At 37.9% G+C, this 10,944-nt stretch overlaps 2 protein-coding genes across 2 annotated transcripts; one reads left to right on the forward strand and one right to left on the reverse strand.

Annotated features, from left to right (window-relative positions):
- Nucleotides 1-338: 338 nt before the first annotated feature.
- On the forward strand, nt 339-7,994 carry LOC121792199 (phosphatidylinositol 4-phosphate 5-kinase 9-like). Its single transcript, XM_042190058.1, has 10 exons — nt 339-548; nt 797-851; nt 1,287-2,602; nt 3,408-3,575; nt 3,870-4,035; nt 4,898-5,008; nt 5,694-5,881; nt 6,381-6,538; nt 6,797-6,959; nt 7,468-7,994. The coding sequence occupies exons 3-10, from the start codon at nt 1,332-1,334 to the stop codon at nt 7,742-7,744; spliced, it is 2,502 nt and encodes an 833-aa protein (XP_042045992.1). The 5' UTR covers nt 339-548; nt 797-851; nt 1,287-1,331; the 3' UTR covers nt 7,745-7,994.
- Nucleotides 7,995-8,120: 126 nt separating this feature from the next.
- LOC121792200 (splicing factor 3A subunit 2-like) lies at nt 8,121-10,828 on the reverse strand. Its single transcript, XM_042190059.1, has 7 exons — nt 10,638-10,828; nt 10,394-10,563; nt 9,762-9,838; nt 9,353-9,418; nt 9,143-9,217; nt 8,977-9,051; nt 8,121-8,804 (listed from the first exon to the last, which is right to left on the reverse strand). The coding sequence occupies exons 1-7, from the start codon at nt 10,787-10,789 to the stop codon at nt 8,430-8,432; spliced, it is 990 nt and encodes a 329-aa protein (XP_042045993.1). The 5' UTR covers nt 10,790-10,828; the 3' UTR covers nt 8,121-8,429.
- Between the last annotated feature and the right edge of the window lie 116 nt (nt 10,829-10,944).

Consider the following 10,944-nt stretch of genomic DNA (forward strand, 5'->3'; position numbering starts at 1 on the left):
CGGAGGTAGTAATAAATTAAGTTGCACACTTTATCTACTTCATGGGGTACAATTTAGTACTACGTCAATGTGTCGAAATTTCCATCCTAGACCCAACGGAAACTTTTGAAAAAATGAAATGGATTAAAGCATGAAAAAAACATATGAATTTAAATTAAATGACCTAAAACAAAATTGAGGTGGCACGCATGACTAATAAACTGGAACCAAAAATTGAACAAATTTGATAGAGACATATGGACCATAAAATTGACCATTGAGTAAAAAATAAAAAAAATTACTAGAAATAATAGTACAATATACATACACAAGAGATGGTGGTTGACGTGATAAGATATTAACGTTAGTTTAATGTCCACAAAGCAATTTGCAGTTTTAAGTCATTTCAGTTTACTGCGCTTATTGGGATTCGAAAATTTTTATTTTTCTTCTATAGCAGGATCGAATCCAATCCAAAAAGAGTTCAGCTGCCTGCAATTTAACAGAATTAGGAAACACAATTGCTGCTCAACTCTCATCATTATTCTCTCTCTTCCGCTGCATTAAAGGTTAGTTTTGTTTTTTTTTTGTTTTTTATTTCGATTCTCATTGTTATCTTTTCCCTCCTCCGATTCTTGTGTATGTTGACTAGTTTGTTTTGTTTTGAAGTCAAGATTTTGGGGTTTTCTTTTTAATTTTTGCTTTGTTTTTTTTAAAAAACAGTATTTTCGATCTTATTATCGTACAGTATTATATGTTGAAGATTGGTTTATGGAGGTCAACGTATGTATGAGTTAATTTGGCTCAAACTTCGCAGGAAGAAGAGAGAGGAGTTTGAGCGCAGCAGCTGAAAAGCTAAAACCGCAGTACCAGTACGATTTTTTGGGGATTCTTTTTTATTGTTCTTACTTTGTTTTTTACTATTGTTTTTTGTGGTTTAATCATACCTCTTAAGTTTTCCCCCTCCTTTCAATCCAGTTAGTGCATATTGGTTCGAATTGAATTATTTGGCAGTGAGTCAATTACCTTTGCTAGATCAAGTTTATAAATAGGAATCTTTTGCTTTTGTTATCATTGATATTCTGATATGTTTAGGATTGAGAAATTAGACTAAGAAATTTGAATTTGGGTGGGATCTGTTTTTTGTTTCTCTGTGTAGTCTTCCAATCTACTACTTTGTTTTCAATTACATTGGCCGAGTGTTTGAGAAGTTGGTGTGCTAAACTCATTTTATTTTATGAAACGCCTATCTGTATGAAAGAAAGTGACTCTTTTCGGAAGATGTTTTGAAGTGCATTCCTTTTCAGGAGCTCACGAGAGCGTTTGACAGCTGAAACTCTCGAGCATTATGCATGTCTGGCCCTGTGGCCACTGCGAGTAATGTTGAAAGAGGACTCTCTATATCGAACCGGACAAAGTCACTTGATTCCTCAATATCTAATGAGAAAAGCTGTATAAATGAATCGAATGGAGAGGTTTCTCGTTCTTCGTTAGAAACTTTCAGCTTCCGAGCTGGAAAGATCTTATTGGGCAATGGAGAGTCTTATTCTGGATTGCTGCGTGGCAATGTGCCGGAGGGGTCAGGGGATTATGTCTGGTCCGATGGTTGTAAATATGAGGGTGAGTGGAGAAGTGGGATGAGGCATGGGCATGGAAAACTTCAATGGCCATCTGGGGCCATCTATGAAGGTGAGTTTTCAGGTGGCTATATGAACGGTAATGGAACATATACTAGACCTGACAAAATGACCTACAAGGGTCGGTGGCGGTTGAATTTAAAGCATGGTTTGGGGTATCAAGATTTCCCAAACCGAGATGTGTTTGAAGGATCATGGATCCAGGGTTCCCCAGAAGGACCTGGGAAGTACACTTGGGCCAACAGAAATGTGTATTCGGGAAATATGAAAGGGGGCAAAATGTCCGGTAAGGGAACTCTCACTTGGATTAATGGTGATTCATATGAAGGCAATTGGTTGAATGGTATGATGCATGGGTTTGGAGTATACACATGGGTTGATGGTGGTTGCTATGTTGGAACTTGGACACGGGGGCTGAAGGATGGGAAAGGTACATTTTATCCAAATGGCAGGAAGCTTCCAGCTAGTCAGCAGTTGTATCTCAATGCTTTGAGAAAAAAAGGACTGCTACCCGACCATAGAAAGCAGAATCAGGTTTCCCATATTCAACATGAAATGGCAACAGATGTGGGAGATGCTAAGGTTGGTTCGAACCGAGCTTCTGTTGAAAATGCATCTGATAAACTCTCCAAGGGAGGCCTACTACAACTTGAACAATCTCACACCTCAAATGTGTCCCTTGAAAGGCGTTGGAGCCTTGAGGTATCCATTGAGAAAGTTTTAGGGCATGTGAGATCATCGAGTGTCTCTGATAGCATTCTGGGAGGTGAAGAAGATGAAGACTTGACTTCTCCAATACTGGAAAGAGAATACATGCAAGGGGTACTGATCACTGAAATTGTATTAAACAACCGCTTTTCACCAACCTCAAGAAGAGCAAATAGGCGGCAAAAGAAACTTGCAAGAGATATAAAGAGGCCAGGCGAACAAATTATCAAAGGCCATAGGAGTTATGATTTGATGTTAAGTTTGCAGCTCGGAATTAGGTAAGAATATATATTAACAGCAGATTACTCTTGTATTTTATCTATAAATGTCTGCCAACTCCATTTATTTTCTCCTGGTCATAACAGCATTTTTGTTCAAGTGATGTAGAATGCTTTAATTGATTTCACAATTCACCCTTTGATCTTCATGATTATGCAGTAAAATAATGTAGTTGTTTACGTTGAAAGATGACTTTGCTACTCCTACCTAAGTTCCCTCTACCTATTGTTGTTTATTTATTTTTTAAAAAATTCATTTTATCTTTCCATATGATCCCAGTTTTCTATAGCATGTACAGAGTTGAAAGAACCGTGGCTTTGTGCCACCCATAACTCAAAGCAAGTTATTGTTTTGCGAATTTACTATTCCACTTCTAAAACACCACAGTAAAAATCTATTAGGCTTTCCAGGAATAACATATACAGTATGTCATACCTGATGGCTTTTTTAGCATTTTTCTAAATTTTTTAAGATCATCCAAAGTTGCATCTGCATCTATGCATGGAATCACCAAAGCCATCAAAATAAGATTAAGCGCAGATCTCATTCTTGCATTATCATAAAGCCAATTATTGTTCTATCATATGGAGTTCTGTAACTATTAATTCTTAGAGATATTTTTTCAGGCCTATGAAGTTTGGTTGATAGGAGAACTGATTGTTTTTCAGATTTCATTTGTTGACCATAACTGATTTCTGGTAGTGTACCTCAGATACAACTATCATTTATGTCTCCTTACTATGTCTGATATTTTCTTGATCTGTTTCATAAATCAGTACTTAAAAGCTGTCATAATATGGTCAGATATACTGTGGGTAAAATTACCCCCATACAAAGGCGAGAAGTCAGGACTACTGATTTTGGTCCTCGTGCCAGCTTTTGGATGAATTTTCCTAAAGAAGGCTCACAGTTGACACCTTCGCATCAGTCTGAGGATTTCAAGTGGAAAGACTATTGCCCTATGGTTTTCAGGTTTGTCCTGGAGCATCACATCCTTTTCATCTTATCAGCTGTTGGATGCCAATTTTCATGTTATGGATACTTGTGAGATTAGTGAAGTCTTCTAATTTTTACGTTTCGTCATTTCATGCCTCTGTTTCACATCTTTGTGCCCTCATGTGGTTTCTTATCATTTATAGTAGTATATAAATGGATTTATGTGTCGCTTTAACTGAAACAATTAATAGGGTCTCCTACTGGCTTACTGTTAATTTTCTCCTTTTACTTTGGTTTTGTTCCCATCAATGTTCTCCATTTCCTTTACAGGAACCTGCGAGAGTTGTTTGGAATTGATGCTGCTGACTACATGATGTCAATCTGTGGAAATGATGCCCTAAGAGAACTTTCATCTCCGGGGAAGAGTGGCAGTGTTTTTTTCCTGTCTCAAGATGATCGTTTTATGATCAAAACACTACGGAAGTCTGAAGTTAAGGTTCAATATCTGATCCGAAAACCTCTTACTGTCTTGCTTTGAACTTCTTTATACCTAACTTATATTGCATTGTCTGAATGCTACAAACTGCATTTCCAATTTTCGTTATTACTATTTTGTTTGGTTCCAAAGAGGCTGATTGGTGGTCTGGAAAATAAGCTTCATTAAATTATTTACATATCAGAATGTTTCTATATTCACCTAAGTTGTGCCTGCAAGACTTCAATAATAAATTAAGAACAAAAATATTTAGGTATTATCTGATTTATTTGCTCGAGACATACTTGGTTAATGGCACGGGATTTTAGGAAATGTTTTGTATGTTAGATGAAGATAGAAAATAGTATATTTATATTAATGTGAGAGGGAGCTTTTTTCCAAAAAAAGGAAATTTGGCATGTTTTGTGGGACAAACTAAAAAGGAAAGTATGATATCTATTATGGGAAGGAGGGAGTATATGAGTATCATGAACGGTTTGGGGGTTGCACTTGACTGAAGACCACTGCAACCCCATAGTAGATCCGCCCGTGGGTAGAGAGATGTGTAAGAACTGATATCACAGGATAGGATGACTTCATTCAACTGAAAGTCTGCTTTTAGACTATAATATTACCCTGATAGATGATTGAAGTAATTAAAATAAGGATGGAAGATATAAATAAAATTATTCAATAAAGAGATGTAGAAATGAGAATGCTAGAAATATCTACAAGGAAATTGTGGAGCTAAAGAAAGAGAGAAGAGTGAAGAAATTTTATAAGCCTTCAAATTAGCTCGTCCTTTGTGTGTGATCATATTAACTCATATTGTATTCTTCTGCTAGAGCTATTATGAATTTATGACCAATGATCTCACTTGTAGGTTCTGCTGCGGATGCTTCCAAACTATCATGATCATGTGCGCAGATATGATAATACTCTCATAACAAAGTTTTTTGGTCTTCACAGGATTAAACCTTCTAGTGGTCAAAAGGTAAGGGAGATTATGACAAATTTCTTTGTGTGACTAGTATCCCATCATGACATCTTTTTCTTTTCTAATATCAAACTCCTGTATGATTATACTCAGAATAACTCAGATTTTTCCAAGCTTAGCAGATGTTCCAATAACCTCATCCAATAATGAAACCTCTCTAATATTTATATAAAATAATAAAAGCAGCAGAAATACACCTACAATGGAAATTACCTCCTCTGCTTATTGATAGTAACGTTGAAATCACTATTTCTGCTTCACTTGACTTACAGTTAAATATCGTGCTCGGTTATTACCATAGAAACTACCTATGCAATGATGGATCCAAAATGTTTGTATAGATCACCAATTTGTCCTTTAATTCTCCAATTCAGGGATAACATGTGTTTATGATATCAATGACATTCTGTTTAAAACGGGAAAGGTGAGATAATTTGGGCCTCTCTTCTGTTTAAGTCTTCAAGGTCTTATCCCCAATTCATATGTATTATGTATAACTGTTGGTGAATTGATGGCCCAGTAACTACAGGCCTCTTGCACATTGTGGTTGCACTATAAGCACCAATGATAAAATCTATTCTTCTGCAACGCTTTCTTCAGGCAATTATGTCTGTGTTGGTTTTGCATAATCAACTTGCTTTACTCTCTCATTGTTATGCCAAACCTCCTTACCGATTTGCAGTTTCGCTTTGTTGTAATGGGGAATATGTTCTGCACGGAGTTACGAATCCATCGAAGATTTGATCTTAAAGGTTCTTCATTGGGGCGATCTGCTGACAAAGTTGAAATTGATGAGAATACTATACTTAAAGATCTGGATTTGAACTACTCCTTCTATTTGGAACCAACTTGGCGAGATGCACTTCTAGAGTAAGTGGGAATTTATCCTTTTTCTTGGTTTTCCTCTATTTCCATGCTATGACTTCACTTATTAATAACATTCATAGTTTCTAGCCTTTGTTGTTATAATGGAAGTCCATCTTTGATATCTGTAGATATGGATATTCAACTTTTCTTCAAAATGTCATCACCAAGATTTTACCATTTAGGTCCTAGTGATTTGGCTTATCATTGCTTTCCAATAAAATATTTTTTCCCTGAAAATTAATACGCACCATCCAATCAAATTTTGATCCCAAATCCAACTTTCTTGGCCATTTATTTATTTTATTGTATTCAGTGTAACAGAGACTAATTCTCAGCTGTTTAGAGATTAAAAGACCTTAGTTTTGTTTTGACTCGGCATGTTGCTCGTATTTGGTGTGTTTTTCATGGTCAGTTTTGTTCTTTTTCTATGTGATAATAGAATGAACTTACCTGGCTTACTTGATAACACAGTAGTTCTGCTCTTTGGTTCATCTACATGCAGGCAGATCAAAATAGACAGCAAATTCTTGGAATCAGAGGACATAATGGATTACAGCCTGTTACTCGGAGTTCATTATCGAGCACCACAACATCTACGCTCTCTAATGTCTTATAGCCAGCGCATCTCTGTGGATGCATTGGGGATCGTCGCTGAAGATGGTAAGTTTGGCCTGTTCAAAAAACTACTCATCAGATCTGGAGTGTAATGAACTTGTGTACATCTTCAAATGGACAGTGGCATTAGTATTTGATTTTCCACTTCTTGCAATGAGTAAATTAAAGTAGGAAACTGCCTTGCATAGGCCACAGCATGCCAATATTCTAATATCCATGCCAAAAACATAATACGTATTCGACTTCTAACTTTCCAAGTTTCTGATGATGTTCTCCCTTTTGATGCTGATAAAAAACCTCAAGAGTCCATGGAGGATGAAATATCACCACAAGGCCTTGTTTTGGTCCCACGCAGTTCTGACGACAGTAGTGTGGTTACGGGACCACATATTAGAGGCAGCCGACTGCGTGCATCATCCTCAACTGGGGATGAGGAAGTAGATCTTCTCCTTCCGGGAACAGCAAGGTAAATACCACGTAACTTGAACGTTTTAGTATTTTAATCTTCACTAATTGTTTTAAATTTGAAAGCTTATTACTAGACTAGATCTCTTTAGTAGAGGCAATTCATTAAGGTCCATGAGTATAGAGAGGTTAGTTTCACTATCTCAATGAGGTGGGGAGGCTATACATGTGAGGTTCCTCTAGGATGAAATGATGAATCATATCACACTTTTCCAGATTTTACTGAACGTCATCTTAAACAATCATTGAATTAAGAGGGATTGTGGGAGATATCTTCTCTGTTCAAAGCTGTTTGAAAAGGTATAACTGGAGTTAAATGGAGTTTTAATCATAGGTAGGTAGGTATTCTCATACCATGGAAGTCTGTCTCTGACTCTGGATGATAGAACTATAGTCTTACCATTGAAACCACAATAACAAGATACGCAAGCCTCTTATACTTGTACAAACGACTGGACCAACATTTTTCCGTGCAGCATTTCTCTGTCGTACTAAGATTTTTTTAACAGGCTCCAGATCCAACTTGGGGTGAATATGCCAGCAAGAGCTGAGAAACTTCATGGGGATGATGCTAGGGAAACGTTTCAGGAGGTTTATGACGTGGTCTTATATTTGGGCATTATCGATATCCTGCAAGAGTACAATATAACTAAAAAGATAGAACATGCCTACAAATCCGTGCAGTTTGATTCGGTGAAGATCTCTGCAGTTGACCCGAAATTCTACTCAGAACGCTTTCTGGAATTCATCCAAAAGGTGTTTCCATCGAATGGTGTCCCAGGATAGAACACCCAAGTGATCTTATTGTCATTTTGGCCAATGAAGACAGCCAGTTTTTCCAACCATAAACCATGAAAAAGCTGCCAGTGGAATCCATTTTTGCTGGCTGAATATTTGTGGATCTTGTGCTATTTGTATGTAATAGGTTGAGCAGAGCTGATCGACTGTGTTCCGAGTCCATGCATAAACTCTGTAATTTTGTTATTGTATTCTACGAATTTCCTTAGCAATAAACACTTGAATTTAATTTGCGCAATCCCAGCAGCTTGGCAGTGGATGTATCATATAATTTGATGCTCTATCTGTCTAAAAAAAAGTCTCATTTATTGTGGCACGAGTTTTAATAAAAAAATTAGTACATAAAAAGAGGTGAAGAAAAATAGGTAAAGAAAAAGAGAGGAGATAATGAGGCTATAAGGTCTTATATTGATACATGGACCATATCTATCCTCACAAGAAGGTTTCTTACAAAAATCCTTCAAAGACGCAGAAATCAAACTGCAATCATACTCGCAACAGAAAACAATTCCTTCAATTCAATCTCTATTGCACCCACTCCACGCTAGTATTGCATCCAAGATGACCACTGTCCACCATCGTAGGTTTCTGTTGTATAAATGAAACCACCTTACACCAGAAGATTTCTGTCATATAACGTCAATCACACAGAATGTGTTGCAGATTTGAGGGTTCAACCCATGTTAGGAGGAGGGGGTTGGTACATTCCAGGACCCTGCATTTGCTGCCCAGGGAAACCTTGAGGTGGTGGCATAGGAGGCCTTCCCATTTGTGCACCAGGGGTAAAATTTGCCATATGACCACTGCCAACAGGGGGGGGAGGTGGGGCGGGCAGATTTCCACCAGGAGGCATAGGCCTCGGCCCATTGGTTAGAGGAGGAGGAGGAGGAGGTAAGGATCCAGGCATTGGAGGCCTAGGAGGATTACCAGTTGGTGGTGCTGGAGGGGGTCCTTGTGGAGGAGGTGGCGGCGGCAAAGTACCATTAGCTGCAGGAGGAGGCTGAGGTTTATTTGCCTCTGGTGGTTTCGTCTTAAAGTACAACTGCAACTGCACATTCAAACATTCCATAAAGAAAACATGATTAATGTATAAGATTCTCAAGTGTAAGATACCAGTGATGTGCAGCCTTCATCAGTTAACCTAGGACCAAGCTAGGTCACTAGGTGTGTTGTATCATTTATACCATGATATGTACACTTTTAAAAGAAGGGGTGCATACCGTGAACATCTTTGAGTCTGGATCCCAGTGGGAGAAGAATTTGGGGGTTGACTTGTCAATCTCTATACTCGGAACCTAAAAGATAAACATCAAGGGATGAGCTTACCAGAATAAGTAATTGACTATATGCATATATGCTGCATTTAGAGTGGGAATGGATTATCACCTTGAAAGCTATAATTTCATATGGTTCAGCAGCAAACAACAGGTATTGATATCTTTTATCGAACGGCTGAACTTTCTGCAATTTCATCCAGAGCAGCGTGAATATAAATGAAATGCATTGATAAAAAGAATTTGAGCAACATGAGAATCAGTACAAGTCACTGGTACTCAATATCTGATGTACAAGGCTAGCTGCAGCGAAAGAAGGTACCTGCTCAAAGGATGACATAAAGCGATGTCTTGGCTTTGCATTGTCCTCGATCTCAGGATATTCTATCTGGAATGAGCAAATCATCGAAATTCTTCAGAAAGTACATTACTTAATTTCTGGCTGTCAATGTCAAAATGTGACATACTAAGAAGCAGAAATTGATGTCAATACTAAACTCTTATGGGTTTTTTGGCATCCTATGCCCCATGCTGAGGCTATACAAGAATGAAATTGTGGTAATAAGCTGCAACAAGTAGGTGCACTTACAACAAACTTTCAAAACAAACCAGAAGAGCACAAAAAAGGAAGAAAACACTTGTTACATATGTGAACACTGATTCTACTAGAATATTAAGCATGGACATTTTGATTTGCATGATAAAACATACAAGAAGCACATAATGCAAACCTGGAAAAGCAGTGACCTCTGTTTGGTCTCTGGGTCAAATTGTTTGGTCACACGATATCCAGGCCGACCAATTTTAACTGCCACAGCAAGAACAGGTCTTAACTACATAGAAGTAGGATGTATGAAGGGAAAACTGAATAATTACTTAGCCATAAATTAAACATGAATACAAAACTACATCACTAATAGAATGACCAAGGACAGAAACAACAACCAAACACAAACATCAAACAATATCAAACACCTATGCACTATTATGCTTCAGTAACTTAACAACAAATTGTCAACAGTTTTAATCATTATGCGAATTCTAAAAAATGTAATCTGAACTCCAACAACATTACGGAGTAGTTAATTTCTCAAATGTTACTTTTATACTATTAAGAAGTTATATCAGGCTAACTTCATTTTAGCACATTGTTTAATGACAAAGGAATCTCGATATCTAAATGCATGATCAATTTTCAATAAAACAGATATTCTACAATCAAAGCATTTGAATGATGGGGACAAAAATAATACTCCTACGAAAAAACAATTAGAAAAGCCTAGGCCAAATGAAGCAATACTGAAAACAGCAATTCATCAACAAATTAAAACGTTGAAGAAAAGCAAATGGATTGATCATTTACCAACTTTCTTCAGATTGACCTTGCGCTTATGAGGTTGCGGCTGGGCCGGAGCTTCTTTGGCTTCGCGAGCTGCTCGCTTAGCCAAGTTGGTCTGGTGACGCTTTCCCTGTGTGTGCGCCAAGTAATTCCCCTCATTGTTGTGCAAGGTCAAGCAGAGCTTACACTCGTAGCTGCAAAAAGATCACTTCAAAGAACGCGAAGCAAAAGAAGAAAGCACTTAGGCGCTAAATTCTAGGGTTTTTACCTTCCAAGGTGATTGCGCATGAAATAGGGATCTTTGGCCAAATCAATGGTTTCGAGGGCAAGTCGGCGGAGCCGCTCCCTTCGGTCGATAGCCTCATTCTGAGCGGTGGCGGCGCCTCCGCTTCCCGGCTTCGAACCCCACTCCCGGTCCATTTCTGTGTAAATCTGCGCGGAATGGAAGAGATGAGAGAGATAACTGTATGTTAAACTATTATTTAAGAATGGGCCCGATTAATACGCATTTTATGGGCCTAACAAACAAGCCCAAATATCCGATTACACAGCAACGAAAGTTAGATCGGTAGAGA

Source organism: Salvia splendens, chromosome 2 (assembly GCF_004379255.2).
Source record: "Salvia splendens isolate huo1 chromosome 2, SspV2, whole genome shotgun sequence".
NCBI classification, from domain to species: domain Eukaryota; kingdom Viridiplantae; phylum Streptophyta; class Magnoliopsida; order Lamiales; family Lamiaceae; genus Salvia; species Salvia splendens.